This window comes from Chelonoidis abingdonii, chromosome 2, assembly GCF_003597395.2.
Source record: "Chelonoidis abingdonii isolate Lonesome George chromosome 2, CheloAbing_2.0, whole genome shotgun sequence".
Taxonomy (NCBI): Eukaryota; Metazoa; Chordata; order Testudines; family Testudinidae; genus Chelonoidis; species Chelonoidis abingdonii.
Genome location: NC_133770.1, coordinates 262,030,570 through 262,057,800, shown reverse-complemented (window position 1 = coordinate 262,057,800; position 27,231 = coordinate 262,030,570). Strand labels below are relative to the sequence as shown.

The following is a 27,231-nucleotide window of genomic DNA, read 5'->3' as shown; positions in this document are numbered from 1 at the left end:
TGTACGCGCCGGACTCAATGGCTCTTCCCTCAGTGCCGGAGCCAATGGTGCTGATAAAGGCACTTACACCTTCGGTCGCTCCGGTGTCGAACGCGAGTCGGAAATTGACAAAAGGAGTGCTGGCGCCTGATGTTGTCGAGAGGCAGCCCCATCCGGCTTGCAAGGTCTCTTATGTCCCAGGGACAGTGAATGGCGCCAAGGTGCCTGTGCTGGACATGGTGCCAACAAGGACCGGTGCCGTGAGTCTCTATTAGAGTTTCCCTGCGGTGCAGTACTCAAAGGTGCTGCTGGGGCACTACGTACCGAGACACTCGGTGCTGGAACCTGGCGTGCCGAAGGAGGATCTGGGCTGAGGGCCACCTCCATAAGGAGCTGCTTAAGTCTAAAGTCCCACTCCTTTTTAGTTCGAGCCCTGAAGGCCATACAGATCTTACACTATTCGGCCTGGTGAGACTCCCCAAGGCACTTTAAACAGGAGATGGGGAGGTCTCCCACTGGCATAGGCTTTGAACAGGCTGAGCACGGCTTAAACCTCGGAGCCTTCGGCATGAGCCCGGGCGGCATGCAGAGAGGAAGGGGAAAGAGCTCCTTCCAACCCACTAACTTTATTTACAAACTAATTCTAAAACCATCAAAACTACTATACTACACCAACTATATGACTATATAACTACAAGAACTACAACAACTATTTGATATGGTCTCACATGATATTCTTATCGATAAACTAGGCAAATACAATTTAGATGGGGCTACTATAAGGTGGGTGCATAACTGGCTGGATAACCGTACTCAGAGAGTGGTTATTGAAATGGCTCCCAATCAGTGGTAAAGGTATGAGAGAAGTGGGTTCGCAGGGGCGTTGGGACGGCTCTGTTCATAATCTCAAAGACTTGATGTTGGCAAGAGAAGTACACACTTATAAGGTTGTGGACGATACAAACGGGAGGAGCAAACGGCTGAGGCAGGCAAAGCAAATGGATCGGACAAATGAGAAATGGTCTGAGGTAACCCGATGAAGTCAATAAAGCAAATGCAAAGTGCTCCATTAGAGGAACAATCGTTTCACACTCAATGGGCAGGAACTGTCTGGAAGAGTACGGCAGAACGAGATCTAGGGTCATCCGTGGACCACGAAAGCTAAATTGCAGTCACCGTGTGAGTCTGTGCAAAGCAAACGTTGGGGTTTGGGCTGCAATTAACAGGTTGTGTGTAAACAAGACACGAGAGTCTTCTTCCGCTCTCTCTGCGCTGGTAGGCACTCATCTGGAGTATGTTGTCCTAGTTTCTGGGCACACATTCAAGAAAGATGGACGAACTTGGGTTAGGGTCAGCGTTACGTGCCAACGATGATTACTGGTCTGATGACATGACCTTATGATGAGGCTGATAGATTGGTTTATTGTTGGGATTAACAGAGCAGGACTGGACAAGGGGACTGATGCCGAGTTTGCAGGTATCTATAAAGGTGTATCGTTGGCGGGAGGAGAAACTTGTTCACGCTTAGCCTCTAATCATTTAGAACAAGAAGGCATATGGGCTTAACTGCAGCAAGGAGATTTACGTGTTGGACCTTAGAAAGTTCCTAACATGTCAGCGTAGTTTTAAACACTGGAATAAATTGCCTAGGGAGGTTGTGGAATCTCCATCTCTGGAGATATTTAAGAGTAGGTTAGATAAATGTCTATCAGGGATGGTCTAGACAGTATTTGGTCCTGCCATGAGGGCAGGGGACTGGACTCGATGACCTCTTGAGGTCCATTCCAGTCCTAGAGTCTATGAATCTATGAACTATCTAAACCCGTAGGCAAAGCTAGGGAGAGTGGAAGACAGCTATGCCGCGCTCCACAGTTCCAACGACCGTCACGGATGGTAAGAAGAAACTGAGCGGGCGCTGGGTTGGCTGAGGTATATATCCAGCGCCATGAAGGCACCACTCCAGGGGGCTCCACAGCTGAACCACAGGGTATTGCTAGGGTAAAAATTATCCGATGAGCGTGCACGTGGAATTGATATGAGCAAGCACTCGAAGAACTGAAAGCTATTTCAGTGGCAAATGATAGGCAAAATAAGAAAAAACACTGTGGTTCTTCAATTTCATTCTATACACAGCATGAACAAGACGAGTCTACCATTTTCAATACAGTGCAATAATATGTAGCTGATGCTAATCCAAGCTGCCAGTAGTTTGAAGCACGAATTTAAGTAATCCAAATGTTTTGTGACTGTTCTTCTGGCAAGTGAGCCTGATGATAAGCTTTCAAATGAACAAGTGGTTTTGTTTAATGGTGTTTCAATCCTCTCATCTGAAATAGCCAAAATGAAGGGGTCTGAATATTATCTCCAAAGCCGGTGACAGCAGTTTACAGAGGTCAGCAACTTTTGTGCCCCAACTGGTGCAGGAGTTTGTCCTTTGGTTGACGGATAGAGAGGCATATAATTCAGCTAGCAATGTGTATCATCCTTCAGAAGACATTCAAACCAGGTGCCCCTCAGTTGCAGAGAGCATAGTATTTAAGAGTTCCAAAATTATCACACCACTGCATATTAGCCTTGCTGCACTGCTACACCATGAGTTTGGGTTTCACAATTTAGTTGAAATACTACAGGTACATGGATTCTGCATCAGTTATGACGAGCTGAGGTGGTTCATCACACTAATGCTGCAAATACTGACGTAGAAAGACTCCAGGGAGGTGTGGTCATGCCAAACAGAACTGTACCACTTTATGCCAGTGGAATTCTCATCTGTTACCAGAGAAAACTCTCGTGTCTCTACTTTGTAAAATCACTCCACTCTCAGATGAATGCTGTGGACCCTGAGTACATGGATCCAACCTTAAAAGATTCACGTTTAGTTATTATTTTGGCTTATTGCCAAATATTTCCTGAATAATACAAGCAAGGTAAGAGAAATGGCTATTTTCAACAAATGGCACAAAGAAAAGACATTTCTCTTGCCACTGGGTTTTCCCCAACCAAATTTCAATATGCTGCTGCAAGTAATAAAAGTGTTAGTGCATCTAAAAAAAAAAAAGGGACAAGTTTTTTGTTTTTTGTTTTTTTTATAATGGAAAGTGAGAGGCAACCTATAGGAGTCTTTACCAGCGGCCCCTATAACAATTGCATTGACACAGCATATTCATTTTTTTCTTTATTCTTGTTAAAAAGTAGCAGTTTTCCCATTTTATTTGACACAATTCAGGAGCTTATTTAGCAAAAATTATACATGATTGTCTAAGTCACACAAAACACTAAAAGCTGCATACCAGGCTGTCTTACCCAGGGAAAAGATAGGACACTGCAGAAACAGAGAGAAGAAAAAAAAATACAGCTATGCTTCAGGAAACTGCAGTGCCATTTGGCAGGAAAGGACAGATCACTGAAATGAACTTCCTACCAGCTGTACAATACAACTCCCTATATAGAATTAGATCATCTTCCTTACCAACTGCTGGCGTTATGCAGTTCACTAGACTAACACTGATCTAGTTGTTACTGTACAACAGCACACCCCACCCTGATTTTATTCCCAGGAGATGGACTTGCAATCATGGTGAGTAGAGTAACAGACTGTAGTCAAGAAAGGGATTACTTTCCCCTTGGTACAAGTAGCAGGTTTCTAAATTTCATAGCCTAAGAAAATTGCAGGATCTTTATAAACTGGCAGATGTAAAGGTGATGTGGGGCTGGATAAAGTCTTCAGTATTTATTTAATTGTGACACAAAACATATTAATTTCTTAGGTAGTTATTGTTACAATTGCACAAACAGCTTAATAAAATAAATTAAACAGAGGACTTAAATCTTACAAATAGAAATTATTTTAAACACAAATCTACTATTGTTGCTAATTAGCAAAGATATTTATTACTAAACTTTTTTCTTTGGCATCCCCATCTGCTGTTCCTACCTGCAATAAAATTAAATGCTCAATTCATTACATCACAAGTACCACGACAACAGATCATTACAACTTCATTATGGGAGCTGGCAAATGGAGAAAGTGTATAGTAATAAAGAAAATAACTCTTTTACACATACAATAGTACTAAAAAAGCATCTTTAGTCTGCAAGATATAGCAAGGCACCGTGAGGGACCGGGACATGGGCAGTTTTGTCTAGTGGTCAGAGCAGGAGTCAGGATACAAAGCTAAGGGTCAGAACCTCAGTCAGAAGCCAGATGCCAGAGTGAGGAATTGGAGCTGAAGGTCAGGAAAAGTGTCAAGAGTCCGAATGCTAGAGTCAAGACTAAAGTTAGAGTCAGAGCCAGGAATTGGAGCTGAGGGTCAGAACTTGGTTACTCAGAGTCAAGGAAGGCAGGAGGCTTCCTAATCTTCACCAAGTTGTATGTTCCATGGATGTCAATTTCGTGAAGAGTTTGGTGGAGCAAAATCATTCAAAATCCTCATTGATGAGGGGAAAAGGGTACCAGTTATGGATAGTGATCTTGTTTAGTGTCCTGTAGTCCACATAGGGCCACTGAGATCCATCCTCCTTCTTTACAATGAAAATCAGTACCCCAGCTGAAGATGTCAATGGATTGATGGATGAAAGTCCTCTTCAAGGTAGCTCCAGAGCACCCATAGCACACTCTCAGTGAGACAGCAGATGCAACTGAAAGGGATCTCTGCTCCTAGCTGAAGGTTAATGGGGCAGTCATAACTGTGAAGAGGCAGCAAGGTGTCTGTATTCTTAACGAACATGTTGACAAATTCTTGGTATTTAACAGATATCGCTGAAGTTGTAAGAAGCAGCACAGAGGATGCTGAAATTTCTTGTGAACTAACAGCCTCAGACTCAGGTTCTCAGAGAAGACAGACCAAGTTGCAGAGGCCTTCTGGCCCACATCTGAGTTTTGGGAGACAAGAATGTCGACAGTGCAGGGACTTGAAACGTATTGTGCCTGCGGGCCAACAGATATGAGGATGTTGGGCGGTAAGCCAGAGCATGCCAAGCATAACCAGAGAGCGCAGGGCCTTGGATGAGTCTGAATTAGAGGGTTTCTCAATGACCCTGGAGGGTGGTGACCTAAAGGAACAGTCTGTTGTGTAGCCAGGCATGATGAGAGAAGCAACTCGTCAATAGACTCCACTAAGTCCAGAGAGCTTTATGGTGTATAGGGACAGTATGTGCTCGTGCAGTGTCCAAGTCCATGAAATTACTGGAGGCATTCAAATACACCAGTGCTTCCTGTGGACTTCAGTCATAGAGGGTGTGATGTTGCACTCCATATGTTTTAGGAAATATGCTTATAAGTGTGAATATAATGTAACTGGAATATGCTTTATGGAAAAGGTCTCTTGTAAGGTATCATTACAAAGCTTATAATCTACTGAGTGTGTTCATCCTATTTGTATGTATGCATCATTTTTGTATCTGAAGCTGGAAACATAAAGTATAACTCTGAAATACTATTGTAATTATCCAAAGTGTGGGCCATTGATGATGGTTTAGAATCTTGATGGCTCCCACTGACTAGAACAATTAGTTGCAAATGTCTGTTTACTTGCAAGCCTTCCTGTGTTAGTGTAAGCCAGCCCAGGAAGAATGGTGGAATCCATCTTAAGCCTGGTGCTTTTCCATTTAGAAGGAGAGGCAGGGCTTCAGAGAGACAAAAGATTCCGGCCTTGTGCCAAAGCTATAAAAGGGGGTGGAACAGAACAAAAGGGATTGTCAATCATAAGAAAACCCCTAGTTACCACCTGAGCTGGAACTAACAAGCACTGTATCAGGGGAAGGGATTGGGCCCAGACTAGGAAGGAATCTAGTCTGTGAAAGAAGCTTATTGAAACATCTCTGAGGGTGAGATATTATCTGTAATCAGTTTCCTAATGTTTTAAGCTTAGACTTGCGTGTTTTCGCTTTATTTTGCTTGGTGACTTACTTTGTTCTGTTTGTTATTACTTGAAACCACTTAAATCCTACTTTTTATACTTAATAAAATCACTTTAGTTTATTAATTAACCCAGAGTAAGTGATTAATACCTGGGGAACCAAACAGCTGCGCATCTCTCTCTAACAGTGTTATAGAGGGTGGACAATTTATGAGTTTACCCTGTATGAGCTTTATACAGGGTACAACAGATTTATTTGGGATTTGGATCTCATTGGGAGGTGGGTGTTTCGGTGCTGGAGGCAGGTAACCTGCTGAGCAGTTTTTTGTTAACGTCTGCAACTTTGGGGGTGTGGACCAGACGTGGGTTTGTGTTGCAGCAGGCTAGCATGTCTGTCTAAACAAGGCAGTGTTCTGGAGTCCCAAGTTGGCAATGAAAATGGGCTCAGAGATAATTCCAGCACGTCAGGTAACAGTCCCAAGGGGGTCTCTGTGATCAAAACCATCACAGTGGGGTGTTGAAGTTGGAAGGGGAATCAGAGATGTGTCAGGTTCTGGTTAGCCTTTGCCATAGTACCAGCAGGCATTTATTGATGTTGTGTACTGGAGGAACAGGAGGAATACCAGCCCAGCCCAGACTCCTCTGTTGGGACTGGGACTTGGCGTTTCCCAGCTGGGACGCAAGTTGGACCTTTTCAGGACAGCCTGATTTGATGTATCCAAGCTCTGCACAGTATAGACATAAGCCCACCATTTGGTGTCCATTTTTCTTTGCATCTGAAAGGCAACGCTGGGTTTGGTCAATTTGCATGGGCTCAATATGGAGGGACAAAGCTGGTGACTGGAGAGCTGGGGCCAGAGAAACCAGTGGGGCACAGGAGGCTAAGCTTTGCTCTTCACAGTGCTCTGTCAGACAGTTATCAATCCTTATGCACAGGTTCAATTAAATTATCCAAGCCAGGTGGGAACTCCACCCATGCCAGCTCATCCTTGATTTCTTTCCTGAGGCTAGGCTGGAGGTGGTAATGCTGTCAGCCTCATTCCACTTGGTATCTGTTACCCGGCTCTGAAATTCCATGGCTATTTGGATATTGATTGGCACCTCTGTCACAATGCTTGGAGCTCAGTCTGTACCGTGCATGTGTGGTTTGGATCATTAAAAATTGGTACCATGGCTTGCATATGGTTTTCAAACTAGCCTAGAGTGGGTTCGATTTCTCCAGGAGTGGGAAAGTCCAGGCCAGAGCCTACCCATTACCAAACTGATGATAAGTCCTACTCAGGCTTGATTGGTGGGAAATGCCCATGGTGTCAACAGAAGCTGACATTGACTCAGGAATCCATTGAATTTGCTTCAGTCACCATTGTACTCACCTGGCAGTGGAATCTTTGGTTTGCAGAGAGATGAAGTTGGAGCTGCAGCTTGCACCTGAAGGGGCACATTCTGCACCTGCGGAGTATACAGATTGTGTACAGCACCCACTATATCCAACAGGGAAGCGTCTGTCTTGGTGGGATCCATGTCAGTGGGAAAGAAGGTCCTTTTCCCCCTCATTGGTTCCATTTAGGCTGCTCAAACTATTAGGCAGTGGGATGTGGACAGTCCTGCCTAATGGTGGGAGCAGAAGCCAGGTGCTGAGAAAAAGGAGCTGAGGGTCGGAACCAGTGTCAGAAGGTAGAAGCCAGAGTCAAAGGTCAAGCCATAGTCAGAGACAGGAATTGGAGCCAAAGGTCAAATCCAGATTACCTGGAGTCAGGGAAGGTAGGAGCAGGGCTGGAACCAAGTGCTGCTGCTGGGAAATACTTTCAGCAGACAGCACCCTGCTGCTGGCCTTCAGAGCAAGTCTGTGGATCCCCTCAGTCAATCAGGCTCTTATACCAATCAGGAGGTTCAATTTGGGCCCACCTGTGCTCATTAGACTGCCTGGAGGTTAAGCAAGCAGAGGAACAGGCCAGCTGTAGGCCCTGACTAAAGAACATAAGCATTTTGGTGAATCAGGGTCACATACAATTACTAAAAAGTTATATTGTTCTGTGTTCAAAGGTTTTGTAATCAAGTTTACTCACATTATGCAAGTCACTTTTTTACGAGGGAGGAACAATTAAGACACAGAAAATCACCACTTTCAAAAACTATACACGAGATATATTAAGATAACTCCTCATGGATGACATGTTTGCAGACAGCACTTTTCATTTACTAACAAATCTCAAATTTTTAAAATATACAGATCTGACTGTACACTCATTACCAGTAAAACATTCATTTGGCAAGGTTTGTAACTTGGGAACTTTTCTAATTTTAGCTTCACACTCCAAGTATTTTAACTGTTGTTGTCAACCCAATTTTGAAAACTACAGGCAATAGTTAATGTAACTCATCATAGAATATCTAAGTGCTTGAAACCTAATTTACCTCATTCTAACAAAAGTACAATATAAACATTGTGCTTTCAGAAACATATACTACCTCGTACCAGGATTTTTTTAAAGGCAAAATAATGAGAAGAAATTATATTTTAAAAGTAATTAAGAGGATAAAAATGTTCTGTGCTGCAGCTGTAGAGTTCTCAAAAGAGTGAGTCCTGGCAACTATCACAATCCTTTTGAAATTGTTGATATTAAGATTAAAAGATCACTTTGTTCCTGTATTCCCACAACTAGTTGGTATGGTAAAGAGATCAGATCCCTAGTTTTATATGTAACATCTTTAACATTTGCACTCCTTTCTGTGCATGTGATTAAATGTAACATTTTGAAATCCCAAAGTTCTGAGAAAAACATAAATCCTTGTCCACAGCTGCTGTTTTACTCTGGAAACATATGCATCTTTTCTTTTCAAGCATCTACCATCAAAAAATCCCAAAGGACTTGAACTGGAGAACACCTGCATCTCTTCATTTAGTTCCAATAACAGAGTCTAAACTTCAAAATTACAAAAATAGATGCTATGTTCAGCTGTAGTTACATTTTGCTCCTAATTCCTGTGAACAAAAATGCTAAGAGCATGAAATCATTCGGGCAAGCTCTGTCATCGAGAGGATAAGGTTTTTTGCACCAAAAGCCCAGTGGGAACATGATAGAAAACTGGCAACAATTATAGATAAAGTACATAGCGAAGTCCTCAGGGATAGGAGAGGAAATGTAATAAGATAGATGGGTATAATTTTTACGCATTTGTGCCCAAACCACAAATGTGAATGGTCTTTATTCACTACAGTATATAAGCATTCTTACTTATTTGTCGTGTCAAAAATATTTTAAAAGGTACTTGAAGCAGTTCATTGAGATTTTATTATTTTTAAAACATAAAGACATACATATAAATTTAAATTGAAAAATGTATAAAACATCATTGTTGTAACTTAAAAAAACTAACTTCTGCTAGAATTTACAGTATTCCAGATCAGAATGGTGAAATGGAAAAATAATAAAAATGATAACTTCATTTTAACCCTTGGGCTTTAAAAAAAAAAAAAGAAAAGCAAAATTGGATTTCAAGCCCATCCTTTCCTTTCCAATTGACCCTACTGAACAAAATTAACCTTTGCATTGTAGGAAAAATATCAGATAACATTGTTATTAGTGTTATAATTTATGAGACTTTTGTAAATTTCAGTGCACTCTTTTTCATAGGATTTTTTTGAAAGCTGAGAAATATTCATACAGTTATAAATACTCAATTTCAGAGTAATTTATTTTCAGAGATTTGTGAAATTATGCATATATTTCAAATACTTTTAAATAGAAGTGTCTCAAAATGCTTGAAAGAAAAGTCACTCTAAGGAAAAGAAGGGAAAGAAAGGAAAGTTACTTTCAGTTAATGGGGCACTACTAATTCCTGATTAACATTTAAAATAATTTGAAAATGTTTCTTCTCCATTGTTAGTAATTCCCCCATAAAACTAGAAAAATCTTTTATCATCAATTCGGTCCTTGTCTACTGGATGCACTAATTTATATCAAACAAGCCCAAAATTAACATGATTGCTTTTGTTTTCTTCCTTGCTTCACTACTCTAGTATTCAATATTTAAGTTCAGTTCAAAGAAGATCATTTACTAATTATATTTATTTCCTTCTGATTTAAGTAATAAAAACTGCCTGTACAAAGGCTCTGAGTGCCTTGCCAATTATTTAATAGTACAAAATAAAACAGTTTAATCAGTTCACCCCATCTTTTCAGTAGAATCTCATAATTCAACACAAAGTGCTGGTCCACACTAACGCTGTAAATTAATCTAAATTATGGTACTTCAGTTACATAAATGACGTAGCTGAAGTCGCCGTAACTTAGGTTGACTTACAGCAGCGTCTTACACTGTACAATGTCGACAGGAGATGCTTTACTGTCAATACAGATTCCGCCTCTCGTGGAGGTGGAGTACAGACATTGATGGGAGAGCATTCTCCCATCAACTTATCATGTCTTCATGCACCCACTAAATCGACACTGCTGCATTGACTGCAGCAGTGCCAATTTAGCTGATATTGTAGACACAGCCTAGCACTACCATTCATCTTCAAAGTCCCCCATCTGCCTTAAAACACCAGCTGAAACTTTCAGATAGAGGTAGGAGGGCATTACCAAATCTTAGGTCCTTTAACAAAGAAAATCCTGCCAGTCATCCCCTCTCTATTATGTTATATATATGCTGTGATCTAGACAAAGGTGAGGGAGCACTAATGCTACAAAGATATGCATGGGACCAAAGACTATTAAAAAAACCACTGAGCGATCTATTGAAACAGATGAATGACGACAGAATTAAGTGTTAACATATAAAGTTACATTTAAGGGCCAGAACTACTGTTACTAAAATCATAATGAACTGTTATTTTTATATTGGAAAATACTTTGCTATCTACACAAGGCAAAAGGATATCGCTGCCACACTTTTTTGTAATCACACAAATGTAAACAAAAAACACTACCACAAGTATCAGCCCTTGTTAAGAAACTGTTAATATAAATGGGCTATTATATATAATTTACAAAAGTATTAACAGGAAAAAGGAAAAAAACTCATTTTACCAAGATTCAGGTTTCTCTACTAGGTTACAATCACTGAAATTTAATATTAATACTGTATTATCTTACTCCTTCCACCATCAATTCCTTAAGTTGAAAATAGACACAAAAATGTTAATGTAGGGTTTATTAATTAATTAATTAATTATTCACTTTTTGATAAAATTTTCTTGGCATGTACTTCCAAATGAATATTAACACTTTTTTTTTTTTAACTCTGCACAGTCTCCTCCTAGCAATTTATACCCAGTTTAAAGCCAGTCTACCACTCCACTAGTTGTGCATACCAGAAGTTGATTTCCAATCTAAGTAGAGATTTATAACCCAGTCATCTCATTACAGAAAGCAATCAGTTCTGTACAATGCCAAAACCTCCTGTCTACACCACAGGTGCAAAATTAAGTTAGTCATTCTTCCTTCACTCATACTTGTAATAGAAGGAACTGTAAGAATTTCATCTGCAAGATATTTTCAATTCTCTTCCAAGATCTGGAAAATTGTCCTTTATTCTAATTAATATCTCTTGTGTCAATAGTTCCTATATAGGCCACCGAGAAATTTATCTGGAATTAATCTATCTTTGGCCTTTCTGGTCATATTTCTTGGCCGGATTCCCAGAAAGGTAGCACAGCATCCTTTTCTCTTTATCTGGATCATATATTGTCTGGTCCATGTTCTTCACTATCATATTATCAGTAGAGAACAATTGTTTCAATTTCTCCTCTGATAGGATCTTTTCCATTCTTCTTCTAAATTGGTTGCATCATAATCTTTCAATACCCCTATCATAAGCATTCCCAAATCTGGACCTTAGCGTCCAGAAATCTGGGTGCCTGCATGAACCCCTCTAAGCTTAATTACCAGCTTAGCTTTGATCTCGCTGCCACCATCAAATTCACGAGCGGTTTTGGCTCCACATCTGTTCTCCCCAACTCCTTGCCCTGAGGGGACCTCCAAGACCAGAGATCCTGGTCTCACAACAAAATGGGAAAATACCCACTTCCCATTCCCTCTCTTCTCACCCGTTTCCTCTCTGGGCACACTGAGTAGTAGCTCACTGAGCAACCTTTATACCATCACATCCAAGAAGCTATGTCTCTCTTCTCCACGATAGAGACAACCCCAAAGTACAAGGAAACAGAAAAGCTTCATATCTCTCTTCCCCTCACACACCAATTCCCAGTGGGTTGCAGCGGTACACCTCCGTAGATCCAACAACGCAGAATTTCCCTCCCCTTTCGTTCTGTAGCTACCAGATGAGAATATCAGAACAAGCTTAACATAGAAACACTTTTACTCATACAAAGAAAGAAAAACGATAACCGCAATGACCTGCAATCAGTATGAACTACACATGGGCATTACTTAAATAGAAAAATATGATATAAATTAGCCCTTAGCACAAGAGATTACATATTAAAAACATTCATCAGAACCTACAACATTAAGAACAAACAAAAACCACACACAGCTATTGTTTTTTCTACTTTGTGTACTTACGACAACTTTTGAAACTGAAGATTAGAAGTCTCAGATAGAAAAAGATCCCTGCTCTAGCTGAGCGGGACAAGCCCGCCAAACCATCCTCCCGGGCTTTGAAAAATCTGGTTTCCTGATTGATCCTCTGGTCAGGTGTTTGGTTCCCTTTGTTAACCCTTTACAGGTAAAAGAAACATTAACCCTTAGCTATCTATTTATGACAACCCCTTCATTTTCCATATCCATCCCAACTTAGTTTAAACCTATTATAGCTCTCAAACTATCCAATTTAGGTTAATGGTTTCTGTCAGTGGCTTCAGATGATGCTCACAACCAGGGCTGGCTCCAGGCACCAGCCGAGCAAGTTCGCGCTTGGGGAGTCAGATTCCAAGGGGCAGCATTCCCTCAAATCCGGTTGTTGTTTTTTTTCGCTTTGCCCCTTCGGCCGTCCCCGCAGTTTTTTTTCTTTTTGGTTCACTGCTCCAGCTGCGCTGTAGGGGGCGGCAGCGTGGAGGAGGGGAGCACCCTGCTGAGAGTAGTGCCAGGTCTGTAGCAAGCCCAGCAGGGCAGCCCTTGTCTTTCCCTGCCCGCCTACCTTCTGTCTCTCCACTTCGCTGCCCGGGGCACGTCTGCAGGACTGGGAGTCGCCCTGCACCTGCACTCCGGCTGCCCCACAGGTTTTTTTTTCATCCCTTCACTGCTCCGGCCAGCCTGCAGGTTTGTTTGTTTTTTCCCCCTCTCCCCATTCCGGCTGCCCCACAGGTTTGTTTGTTTGTTTGTTTTTTTCCCCTTCACTGCTCTGGCTGCCCCATAGGTTTGTTTGTTTTTTTCCCCCCCCTTTTGCTGCTCCGGCCGCCCTGCAGGTTGTTGTTTTTTTAATTCCCTTCGCCAGTCCAGCTGGCCTGCAGGTTTGTTTGTTTGTTTTTTCCCCCTTTCGCCACTCCAGCCGCCCCAGAGGTTTTGTTTTGTTTTGGTTTTTTTTGCTTGGGGTGGCAAAAAAGTCAGAGCTGGCCCTGCTCACAACACCCTTTGTACACTCATAAATGGAAAACAAATACTTTGTGCATATGTAGATGGCATGGCCTTATTCAAAAAAAGGAAAGGAAAGGATAAAAAATCGTCCGTTTTCAGCATTGCACACTCTTTAGCAGCCTTTTAATTTTATAGATTCATGGATTCCAGTGCCAGAATGGACTGTTGTGATCAACTCTGACTATCCATATAACACGAGTCACAGAACTTCTCCAAAATATTTCCTAGAGCATATCTTCTAGAAAAACACCTAATCCTGATTTTAAAATTGCCAGTGATAGAGTATGCATCCATCCATGCTTGGTAAAGTGTTCAAATGGTTAATTACCCTGATAGTTAAAATGTTATCTTATTGCGATCTGAATTTGTCTATCAACTTTGAGCCATTGGATTGTGTTATGCCTTTCTCTGCTAGATTGAATAGCCTATTATCAAATATTTGCTCCTCGTGTAAGTACGTATAAACTGTGATCAAGTCACCCCTTAATCTTCTCTTTGTTAAACTAAACAGATTGAACTCCTTGAGTCATTGCTGTGAAGCATGTTTTCTAATCCTTCAATCATTCTTGTAGCTCTTTTCTGAAACTCTCCAATTTGCTAAGAAAAACTGGCTACTTGATTTATGGCATTTTAAACTCACACATCTGTTAAATATTCTTGTGAATTCACCTACACAATACTGGCCCTATATTTGTTTTTTGTTTTCAATTCTCTCAAACATCCTCTTCCAAAAATCAATTAAATTTGTTTTTAAAAGCTCAAATATTAAATGGAAACGGTTACTCACCTTTGTAACTGTTGTTCTTCGAGATGTGTTGCTCATATTCATTCCAAGTAGGTGTGCGCGCGCCGCGTGCACGTTCGTCGGAAGAATTTTCCCCTAGCAACACCCCACCAGAGTCATGTCACACAGTGAAGACCGCAGTGATTTCCCCTAGCCCAGCCTAGAGGTGCATGGTAATTGCGGGTTTCAAATTACAGCATGAGCAGCAGTGTGGATAGCTGGCTTTGCTGCCTGCAATAGCAAGATGTCTTCTGGCTTTCTGTTCAGTACTCAAGTGGCTAGGTTTGTGGACGCTATGCATCGCTACTATGAGGAGTCTCTTTTCGCTACTCTTAAATACTTGATGAGCTTAAATGAGTCCGATGTAAGCCATTTCAATTTCTATAGACACGACCAGGGAATACGCGTTGAGAAACGGGCTCTTCCCACAGCATCAAACATATTCGGCCTGCGCCTCTCTCGCAATTCAAACAGGGGCGCGTTCTGTGATTACATAAGGTGAGGGAGGCCTGGCCTGGGTCTGAATAGTCAGACCCTGTACATCGGACGTTGTCCGGTCTCTCTTTTCAGCTGCTATGGTGATTTCTGGCCCGCCCCTCGGATAAGCCTAATCTGGGAAAAAGTAGCTCTATGACAAGGTCGCTATTATACCTTCTGCTCCTCTGTGACGTTAAATCTTCTTTCACGACAGTGATATGTCTCGTCGTTCATACCACCTCCAAGCCAGGGCTCCCATATAGTCCTACCCCTCCGAGGGATACAAAATCCAAAGGACAATTGTCCAAAATGCCTTCTCCTCTTACAATGCTTCAATTAGTTACTTGCAGCAGCTAAGGCTCTGTGCCGCCCTGATATTATAGTCATTACCAGTGGCCTCTTACACTTTTGTGCATTGCAGTACTGAACAGATTAACGGTATAACTAAGCAGTCATTCTTTACACCAGGCCATGGGTGCTGGGGTTTCATACTCCTCTCATTACGGATGGGACGACCCCAGGAGCATCGGAAGGAGATGGGTGTACAATAGTCTAAACCCCCTGGAGGGGTACTGTACTTCTCTCCACCCTCCTGGACCGTCGAAGATGATGCTAGGGCCCCAATAACTCCGCGTTGGCCTGAGTTCTATGAAGGCGAAGCGACCGCTCGTTTGTGCTCGATGCGAGAGACGTCCCACTACAGATCTCTCAAACTTCCGGCACCTCCTCTGCTTGTGAGTTAATGTCAAAGCCATCTGCGGAGCAAATCTTGATGAGCGCGAAGGATCAATAGGGGCTGGCCAGAGTCGAGTGCCGCCACTGCCTCCATATGGGGCGGGAGAGAGGAAAGACGGGGACGGGCGGCTCCCCTGAGGTGTTTTGATGCCAGAGGATGGCTCGGTTCCTTTATTCGAGGGCTGCCTCTGGTCTTGACTCGGCAACATTGGTTGCGGAGGGAACGCTGATGGTGTCTCTGCACTCGAGCTGCACAGCAGATTCCGTCGGCGGGAGGACCATCGCCTGGGCTTGATGGTACTGCCCAGAGCTCCAGAAGTACACACTGCTGGGGGCTGGTTCGGATCTTGGCCCACTCCCAAGAGCAGCTGTCTGGTCGGCGAGAGAGCCGGAAGGGTGTCTGGAAGCCAAGTGCGGGCAGACAACGTAGGACTGGTGCGATGACGTCGGTGCGGGGAACGTGTCCGAGAGTCAACCCGTGCGAGATCGGCCGGGACACTACGCCGCGCGGTGCGCGGGGAGGGTCGACCGGGATCGGGTGCGCCGACGGTATGATGGACTTCGTCGGAAGCGGTGCGAGAGCCAGAGCGACGTGCTGAGCGTCGGTCTGTAATCGGGACCTGGACCGTGCCGCGAGTACGACCGGCGCCGAGAGTAGGATCGGTGCGGGACTGCAGGGGCCGTCTGATGGCGAAACGATGGCGTGAGCGGGATCGGTGCCGAATCTCGATCGGGACGGGCGCTATCCGGTGCTCCCAGAGATGGAGGTTGAGCATGTGCTTTCCCATAGAGGAAGCCCCGCACCGGCGGTGCCGGGGCTGAGCAGGGAAGCTCAGTGAGCCGCTATCAGGTCCCGCGCCGTCGTGAAGGTTTCCGGCGTAGTCGGGATCGAGCTCAACCACGGCACGTGCCGGGAGCTATCAAGCACGGACTCGACGCCCTTGCCGGCCGGAGTCGACGGTACGGACACACGTGCCGGCAGATAGTGGTGCGTGCCGGCACGGCTTCCCGGGTGGGACTGCGGGTTCCGGAGGCGCGACCGCGAGCCTCGCCTTCTCCCGAGGTGAAAGCGAGCGCCGCCGGGCTGGCTGCTCAGACGAGGCTTATGGTGCCCGGTGCTGTGGCGGACCGTCTTTAGTGCTCGCCCAGGTGCCGAAACGGTGGTTCGTGTGCCGTGCGGGTCGGTGCCGGAAACTGCCCGAGTCAGGGCGCCTCCATAAGGAGCTGCTCTTAAACGGGATCCCGCTCCTTTTTTGTCCGCGGTTGAAGGATTGCAGATGCGGCACTTCTCTGTCAGATGGGATTCCCCCAGGCACTTGAGCACACGATCGTGGGGGTCTCCCTGGGCATCGGCCGACGCACAGCGAGCACTGCTTGAAGCCGGGAGAGCCAGCATGACCTGGGTCCCGGAGCGGGCGAGGAGGATATACCCAGCCCACTAACTAATACAACTACGTTTAACAACTATACTTATAACTATTAACTATTAACAACTACCAAACAACATTAACCAACTAAAACTATGGTAGAACGGGGTGAAACGCATAGGGTTGTGGAGTCAGCTAAGCGCACCTCCACGTATCCAAGACCGAGACGCGCGGTAAGAAGAACTGGAGGAAGCGACCGGCGCAGTTGCAGGGGCATATATACGGTGCCGCAAAGGCGCCACGCCAGGGGGCGCCTGCCGACCTGCCGGGTGTTGCTAGGGGAAAATTCTTCCGACGAACGTGCACGCGGCGCGCGCACACCTACTTGGAATGAATATGAGCAAGCACTCGAAGAAGAACTACTTTTATGGTGATCTAAAATATATTTAAACACTCTAAATAATAATAATTTATATAGTGATGGTAGGTATATACAGTCATTTAAAATGAGTCATATGTGCTAATCAAACATGGGATCCTTGGACTGAGAAACTTACGAAGAAAAGACATAAAAGGTACAAAACAATACAAATGTCATGAACAAATGCCATGAAAACTGGTGAGGAATAGGTAGATGTTCAGAAGGTTTTCAAAGGAAGGAAAAGGGGATGTTTGAAAGTTAATGGCTCCAGGCAGTTGTTCATTGCAGTACTTGGACTACCTAATATAATCATTATAAAAATCCTGCTATAAATATTTGAAACCTGACTGGGCAGAGCTATTACACAGACAATTTAGTGAAGACAAAACAAACAAAAACAAAAAAAACAGACTACATACAGCACACATAGGACAAGATATTCAAAGGGATCCTAGTATAGCCTCCACATATATTTTGTGCTCTCAGAAGTTTATTTTTGTTTTGCAATGTTTTGTGAGCAGTTAATTTTATTGTTTCCCTGGTAAAATCAGTATATTTGTCAGCTTCCCATATTCTTTGTTTTGATCTTTAAAATGGTGTCAAGGGTGAGAACAACATTTTAAAAATAGGAAAATGTGATTACTACATCAACACATATTAGCAGGGGGATGTAAGACCAAATACAGTACCTGAAATGGCTTTTACATAATTGTTTTTAACGAACTGGATTTCAAATTGACAACATCCATTTAAACAGACCACTGGTGGTCAATGTTTTGTTTAAATATCACAGAACTCATGAGAATGCCACATGAGTGCTCATATCTACGCCAGCATTGCCAAACCTTTCAAATCAGCAACTTCCTTCAACTCCTATACAAGCTATTCAGAGACTCTAAACTTGCTTACCATTTAAATCTACAGCACTGTAGCAAGATAGATGAGGCTAAATGTATAGTTTACGAACTGTTTCCAAAGTTGTCGCTTTTTACTATGTGGATTAACAAATTTTTAATGGCAATTATTTATGCTACAGATTTACATGAGCCATTTTGAATCCAATGTCAACTCAGGAACTAACTTGTTGCTTCTATATTTCAAACCCGAGTTAGATAAGAAACTAGAATAAAATCAACATCTACAACATGGATTTTGTCAAACTAAAAAAAAGTAGGCAGAAGACAGTATATAATTTTTTCAAAAAGCAAACCAAGTCAGTGAGGCATGCACTAAGAGAATATATATTACAATGGTGTATTTTGTTTTTAAATTTCAGAGTGAACTAGGGTGAAGTTATAGTGTGTGCAGTATGTGAAACAGACACTCTGGGCATTTGGCACATTTTACAACAAATCCCCCTTTCGAAAACTACATTGGATATGAAAATGTAATGTGATACCAGCTTAACAAGAGTTTTGCACTTACCAGAATTATGGCAATAGTCCATATACTGTGGACTCTGGATTGTAAAGGCTACCATATCTGGCGCTAAGAGAGATTCTGGCTTTCTACTTTCATTGAGCCATTTGCTGCTGTGTAGGTCTCTGGTGTCAGAAGGGCCTTGAATTAAAGGAATCAGCTTCTCTTTTCCACCATCACCTAAATAAAGATTAAACTCTTTACACCTTTTCTAACAACAAGGTAATTCAACACTTATTTTCACTGGCTTGAGCAGGGCAGCTATTAAATACACAAGTATAGAACAAAGTGACAAAATACAAAGAATGAACAGCATTTATAAACTTGTTAGTAGTAAACAACTTCCTTATAAAGTTATTTTGCAAATGTCTTTATATGCAGAAGAATTTACATTAAAATTGAATTTAAAATAATGGTCCCAGATAAATCAATCAAGTCTCATTAAATAATTTGTAAATTACTATCTCTTGACTAATAAAATAGTCACTTATCTCAACAATCACCTGGGAATTCCTAAATCACATTTAATTATAATTAGTATGTTGAAAAAACTCTAAACACTGACTACATAAGGTATTTGTATGGGTTGAAAATATTTACTGTATACACCTCTCTTCACTAGAAGCAGTAAAGATTTATTATCCCACAAAACCTCTTAAAATCTCCACAACTGAAAATTTTACTTGTGTCTTATTTGAAAATGATGAGACAGATTTTAAAAAATCATAATATACACTCATAATTATATAGAAAGTGGGATAAAATACAAATGTACTATATAATTTGAAAGTTCAGTTTTCATATCAATTTTCTTCAATGTTGTTAGACACTGGTTTTTGAGTTCAAAATCCAACAGGTTTTAATTTTATTTATTTGTCATCAAAATCAAATTTACTATATGTATCATCCTGGCACAATTAAAAAAAATAGAATACAAAAAAAACCCTCTCTGATTCATGTGAACAATGAGTAAATTCTTGTTTCAGTAACTCTCCTTGTAAAAAGCAAGGCCAATTCTCCTATACAGGCAATAAAGTTTTATATGGTCCAGCTGCACATACCTGGGGCTTTGGCACAAATTTTTATTGATCCCACGGTCCCAGAGGCACATTTGACCAATGATGTGCTGCAGTACTTCAATTCAACATTCTGGACTGAGCCCTCAAGAGTTGGCAGGGGATTCTTAGATTTCACACCTAATAAAAGAAAACTGCAAATGTACTAGCCTGTTGAATTTAAATATTTTTATATTCCTTCACCAAGGTATTTAAACTTAATTATACTTTAATTATCCATGTTAGATGTTCTTATAGCATTTTTCTTGCTATTCATAGCTGACTTTGTGAAGTGAGAGAATATTGTTATATACTTTTAAACATATAATAATGCACAAAATATTTATTTGTGCTTATTTTCATACACATATGGCAACTTACAACTTTTAGAATAAATATGTATATACACAAATCCAGATAATTTTGTTTCATTTTATAATTGAGCCATGACACTTAAACTGCTATCAACATTATTATTATAATCCTTTAAATCTGAGGATCTTAAATTACTAAAAATGTTTTCAGACGACACTTAGAAAACAGGGTTTCATTCAGTAGCAAAATCAAAACATTAAATACATGCAGCTGAGTAGCACAGCAGGTTAGTGCACTTGACATTTCACTACGGAAACCAGAGTTCAAACCTTGCTTTAGGTCACACGTTAAATAAGTTTGGTGGTCTCTTCTGAGTCCCCATTTGTGCACACAGAAAACTAAGACATAGTTTGGAACAAATCAGTGTTATTGGCAATTTCTTCTGAAGAGATGCCTAGAACTGTAACAGCAGGGGATACTGCAGGTCAGGACTTAGGTACACTAGCTGAGTTCAATGGGGAAGCTTACACAATATCACCCACTCACACCATGTATGGCTCAAGTCAACTCTATTATTCCATAGACTTTCACCATCAGAAAAACTACATACACTTACAAATTATATTAAAAAAATTAGTCTGACACTTGTAAAGAGCATGTGGCAGGGGAGAAATTGAAGTTACCATTTTATAAATGATTTTTTCCCTACACAGAACTGATATTGAATTCAAAAATTAGATTTGGCAAGCATTTTGTTCATTATGCAACGATTAGCCTAATTATGGGGATCATTTCTGTACATAGCTAACACAGTATTTCTGCCAGAATCCATATTTATACAAAGAAACTATTATGATCCATCAGGCAAAAATTTTTTTTTTTTTTAAAAGCACTTTGATATATATTTTCATGATAGATGGAGACATTAGGGAAACTTGATAAATATATATTTTAAGTCCCCTAAATACTTAACAGACTATATTTTCTTGGACTGGCTGTCAAAGACACTTGCATTAAAGATTATTCTTTTGATTATTTTAAGTAAACAGGAAAAAACATACACAGCACTTAATTTACAAAATGACAAAAGGCAGAAAATTCAAAATTAAGTCTGAAACTCTGTGCTTAGTACAATTCATTGTCTAGATACTAGAGCATATTCAGTTGGGCATGTATAATCATTCTGCTCACAGTCCTTTGCAATATACCCGTACCTGGGAATAAAGTAAAAATTAAGTTACACAAGTAATCCCTCTACAGTCAATTAACACAATCCCATGAATGGTAACACTGAATTCCAAATGAACCTATTTGGGCTTTCACACAATGACAACTCATGTAAGGGGTGTAGTATTGGGGAAAACTTTGGGAGTATTATTTAAATCAGGAGCTATGGGAAAAAGCGGAGAGTACCAAAGTCCCTTATGTAAACCAATTAAATTTGCTAAGGACAACTTATGTACTAGTGAAGTTATTTATACAGCAGCTCTTCCTCCCAGGGGGAAGGATGTGTGTGAAAGGGCTTGAGGGTACCCCACAGGAAGAAATTCCCAGGTCCTCCTTCCTAGGTTCTCAAAAGGGGGTGTGTGCTTTTTGCATGTGGATGGTGGCAGCATCTACCAATCCAAGGTCAGAGAGAAGCTGTAACCTTGGGAGTTTAATAACAGCCTGGAGTGGCCAGTATTAATTTTTAGAATCCCTGCTGGCCCCCATCTTCTGCACTCAAAGTGCCAGAGTGGAGAATAAGCTGTGACAGCTATCTATCTATCTTAGGTACTTATGTGGCTCCCACAATAGTACCTAAGTGCCTCACAATTTTGTAACATGTATCTCACAAGACCTTTGTGAGGTAGGGAAGTACTCGTATTTCCATTTTAAAGATGGTGAATTGGGGCAGAGAGACTGACTGACTCATCCTATATAGGAAGCCTAGGGCAAAGCCAATAAATTAACCTAGGTCCTCCAAGTCCCAAACAAACACCCTAGCCACTGGAACATCCTTTCTCTGCAATATTAGATGAAACTAGTGGCCCATCTGGTCCAGTACCAAACTCTTCAGAGAAAAGTTCAAGAAAACCTATAGCAGACAATGATTAAACCATTTCTGTCACAATCTGGACCCATGCTGCTCTCTGGATGGACCCTAGTCTGTTGTGACTGAATCTAACCACTGAAGCCATGTGTTTCTAAATCACTTTGGGTCTGGAAAATGACTGATCACTGTTCCCAACTCTGGGTTTCCCTAGCTCTGAGTCTTGCCTAGAAGCAGATCCTGCGTCTGACACCCTTCTTGGGCAGTGGGAGCCCACCATCTAGCCACCAAGACCCAGAACCAATGCCAAATGCTTTCCGAGTGCTCAGATGCTTGGAAACATTCCCCCATCCTAACCTCTAGGAGTCTGCCTGGCTGCGGGAGCTCTGGTTTTTTAGTGACACTGTTACTGGGTGAGCCATGCCTTACACCCCTATTAGTCCCTTGAGTGCCAGGTCTGGCGTTCTACACCCCACTGTGAACTGAACCACACGGTCTAACCACTCTTAGATCGGATCTTTGGGCTGCAGCCCCCCATTTACCAACCACATTAATCTGACAGGTCTGACTGGGTCTGGCACCTATCAACCTTCTTTCTCAGGCACTGGTGGCAGCAGCTGACTATAATGATTCAAAAACAGCATCATTAAATAAAAGTAGCATTTAATTGCCAAAGGGAACATAGCATTTAGGAAAATGGGTTAACACAACAAAAAGTCCTATATGCCCATTTCCTTACCTAAACTTAACCTTTTGGTTGAGAGACCCAGCCTGTTTGCTACAGTCCCTGTGTCTCTTTGTCTGCGAGTATCAGGCCAAGTCAGGGGTGGCCGTGGGATGCTACACTGCTAACAATAGCAACGTTGACATGGGAAGCACTGCTTAGGCATGTAGAGAGCTGTCTCACCCTTGGGGTTCAGGTATGTAGCGCTCTTCTGTACTCTACTCACCTAAGCTGTGTCTTACTGTCTACACTACTATTTATATGCATGCTAGTGGACTTCAATAACTCAGTCATGGGTTAGGGGTTGTTATAAAAGTGGATGGGTAGGGTTCTGTGGCCTGCATTGTGCAGGAGGTCAGACTAGATGATCATGTTGGTCCCTTCTGACCTACGACTCTATGAGTCTATGTGTAGTGTCTGTACTCTACACATCACTGTAAGTGTACACTAGCCTTAGTCAGTTTGAGTGTCAGCCTCAGATTGATGATAACCCACTCCCTCATCCTTGTTCCTGAGGCAAGCATCTTTCAGGTTTAGGATCTGGGAAGAATAAAAGTTACCAAACTAGCAATAGCTAGTCAGGAGTTATCTTGAAATCAGAAGCTTCCCATATTTTTTCCCCAGTGAGCCTGACCTTTGTCACTGTCTAGTCCAGGGGTCAGCAACCTTTCAGAAGTGGTGTGCCGAGTCTTCATTTATTCACTCTAATTTAAAGTTTTACGTGCCAGTAATACATTTTAACGTTTTGGAAGGTCTCTTCATATAAGTCTATAATACATAATTAAACTATTGTTGTATGTAAAGTAAATAAGGTTTTTAAAATGTTTAAGAAGCTTCATTTAAAATTAAATTAAAATGCAGAGCCCCCCAGACCCAGGCAATGTGAGTGCCACTGAAAATCAGCTAGGATGCCGCCTTTGGCACCTGCGCCATAGGTTGCCTACCCCTGGTCTAGTCTTTCCTCATGGTTTCACCTTTAACAGCCTCCTTTGATTTAACTCTTTGCAGTCAGGCAGGTTAATATCAAACTGATAACCAGAAAGACATAAGAACATATGATATTTATAAAAATACTGTACAGCTCCCACATTCTCCACAGCTAGATACTTTCTTCAGGGAGAACATGGCAATAAAGCAATGAACACAGGCTTAGCAGAAGAATTTCTTAATCACAAACACCTTTTTAAAAGCACAAGAGTTACAAACCCATGGAAAACAACAAACAGTCCTGAAAGCAATCCCCATGGATGATCTCACCCCATTTGAGAGTCCTGGTTCTATTAGCATTCTTAGGTAAGGCAGAGTCTCTCCTATCTTTGATTCTTTCCACTTTATAACCTTTATAGCACACTCTCCTCTAGAATATGGACTAAAACCCAGAATTCTTAAATCCCAAAATGTCTCTGCCATCTAGCAAATACTTGTGAAACCCACTTGAACAGTGTGTATCCTAACTCCCAAGTGTCTGGTTCACAAAGAGACAGCCTGCTACTGCTATCAGTTACTCGGCCAGCTCAAGTGGAAAAGGTCTGCATTGTAGGTCTAAAGGTTCCAACCTTCTTGATGACTAATGTGAGCCAGTATGGTTAAACGCAATGTAATTTCTATTTTTTCAGGATTTTTTTTTACATTAAAAAAAACTTACATTAAAAGAACTGTAAGGTTGCAAAGTCAAGCACTCAAAAATTAGGAATACCAGGATTAAGGTTGCCTGTGCAACCTTAATCTAGCCCTTTTATGCATAAACAATCTTTAATTACACAATCTCACATTTTTTCCACAGGACACCTGGCATTTCCTAATTTTAGCGCTTGACTTTGCAACCTTAATGTTCTTTGAGTGTACTTTATTTGTACATGCTTGTACACAATTATGTACACCTATGCATAAACACAAACAATTTAGCACTGTAAATAATTCTATCAAATTTAACTGTAGATATTTTCATTTCATTACTAATGCTTTTCAACAAAGTTAGCAAGAGTTCCATTGTTTTTGTTTTATATGAAACAATCAAAAGCAGGTCTGATCGGTTTTTTTGGCATTTAGAATTCTGAGCCCTTCAGAAAAATAATCCTAGCACTTGTAAATGTCATTACATGTATTTCTTCAAATTATCTTTTATGTGCTCTTCTGGATGTTTTTAATCTCAGTTATATATTTCTGAAGATAAGGCAAAGAAAAAGATAGACACTATATTTCAACTCACATGGATTTGTTCAATAGTCAGGAGGCTAAATTCATTCCTGTAACATCACTCAAGTAAACTGAGTTACACCAGGAATGACTCTGGTATGTTATATTTTCTACCATCACTTTCCAATCTTTTTTAAATGCTTCTAAATCATTTTTTTCAAAACATGCTGTCCACTGGGCAGCAGTCTTCACTGGCCCATCCAAAATAAATTCTGTTGGTCAAATCCTGCTTCTTATTCTCATGTGAAAAGCCTTATTTATATCATTCTTTCTTGCCAAGGATTTCTTTTTTTAAGTTGTTTCCCAATCTATTATACCACTTCTTCAATGATAATATACTGTGTTTGTAAAATCAAAGCCCTTATAGCTGTAGTAGAAATCTTTGTGATATGCCTTGTTTCCCTTCAATAAAAATATATTTAAAACATTAGGTAATAGAGGTTGGGAAGTAGTATATAGAAAAGAATTATAAAAATATGGTCCAAATAATATTTCTGAAGAGGTAACATCCGTACATCAAAATACTAATTCATAGTCACTAACTCACAAATATATACACACTACCAGTGTTTTAACTGGACTAGTGATAGTAAACTCAATGTTGAGAATTTAAAGAGGTAACCATATCTACTACTGTGTACTAATAATGGCCATATTCGATTTCCCAAAACCAAACTGGTGGAAAAGCACATTTGGAGAAAATTTCTTAATATCAAAATAATTGTTTTGTATAACGGCTTAGTCTGGAACATACAAGAATAGGCGTCTACTGGTGATTTAGTGTTCAATTACACACAGGTGTTGGTTTAGGAAGTAAGTGTGGTTGAGCCACTAAGCAACATTTTCTACAAAATAATTGTGACATTCTTATCAGTGAGATCATACTTAGAGGTATAAGGCATAAATTTCAAGAAGGGTGTTTTAAAAATAAGGACGTTAGATGAAATGGCTTGAACAGCAAGTTAAAATGCACATATCTAAGAAAAGGGTAGTTCAGCTACGAAACTAAATATGTATTACTAAGACACCTGATATACTGAATAGTTAAAGGGTGGTATGAATGGTGTCTATCTTTAAATAAGTAGTTAAGGTTAATTCAGTGAACTATAAGTGTAAACCTGAAAGAAAACATTCAGCATTAAAAGTAGCCAAAAATAACTTCCTTCAACTTAGAGAGCACTGGGCAAGTTCAAGTGATTGATGACGAGATGCAAAACTCTAAGTCACCAGTTTAGCTCAGCTTGGTAATAACAGAACCAAAGTTGTTTGCATCGCCCTTCAAGAAACTCAGCTGGCTCTTCCTTCATCCTCATTTATCTTGGTCTTTTTGCCAAAGAAAATCAGTCCCTCCTCCTCAGCATCTTGTTCTCCATTGGTTTCCACAGCTGTGTCTTGTTTCTCTAAGACTCTTTCACTATCTCCTTTGGCAGTTCCTCCTGCCCTCCCCTCAGATATCTTTGAGTCTCTGCCAATGTCCCTCAAAGGAAAAGCCATACACATCATTCCAAGGTGACCTCACCTGCTCATAACTAGCAGCTGTATGGAGATATTTCAAGCTGTATATATCTAACCCTCTCTCTCTCACACACACAATTTTTCATTAATCAAAAAGGCAGGAGGGCCGGACGTGATGTCATCATATGCCAAATACTCCCTGTGTCTTACACATGACATTCACCCACCTTGTCTCTCTAAACAGAAGTTGGTAAATTAAAAGCTATTACCTCACACACTTTGTCTCTTATATCCTGGGACCAACACAGCTACAACTACACTGTATATGACATTTTAATGGCTAGTATCAACCAAACAATGCTCTGTAAGATTTAAGAAATGTTTCAGTGCACGTCTGAAGAAAAAACACTAATTTTGAAACCACTGCAAAAATAATATTGCCAACACTACAAAAGTTTCCTACCCAAAGTATGTTTATTCAAGACTATGTTGCATACATGAACAAATGCTAGGAGCAAGGTCTGAAACCCCTTCTGCTTAATGGAGTGCATGCAAACTTGTGCATCAAGCTAATTTCCTGCTTAAACTAGTGTGGCGACATTTGGATATAGAACTTTAGTCACATAAATTATTTTGTTGTAGCTCATTTAAATAAAAGGGGGTGGGGGAAGACATCATTTATACACAATGCCTTTAAGGAAAACAAAATACAAACTCTTCCTGCAGCCTCAAATCAGATCTTTTTACATAGTACACACTGAATGGATTAAAAACTGGCTAATAGCTCAGTCTCAAAATGTAATTGTAAATGGGCAATCATAATCAAGTGTGTGTATTTCTACTGGAGTCCCATAGGAATTGGTTCTTGACTCT

The 27,231-nt window shown here is 41.1% G+C and overlaps 1 protein-coding gene across 6 annotated transcripts in view; it reads right to left on the bottom strand.

The window, feature by feature from the left end:
* The window catches only part of VPS13B (vacuolar protein sorting 13 homolog B), a 996,761-nt gene that overhangs the window by 624,809 nt on the left and 344,721 nt on the right, over positions 1–27,231 (bottom strand). For 5 of the 6 annotated variants that reach the window (XM_075063129.1, XM_075063127.1, XM_075063131.1 and 2 more), the window contains exons 18-19: positions 19,643–19,777; positions 18,588–18,761 (exon numbers count right to left, since the gene is read on the bottom strand). In XM_075063129.1, coding sequence (XP_074919230.1) covers positions 18,588–18,761; positions 19,643–19,777 — 309 coding nt within the window. Of the gene's footprint in view, positions 1–7,149; positions 7,287–18,587; positions 18,762–19,642; positions 19,778–27,231 lie in introns of those variants that run through there. The other variant, XM_075063132.1, reaches the window with a different exon arrangement.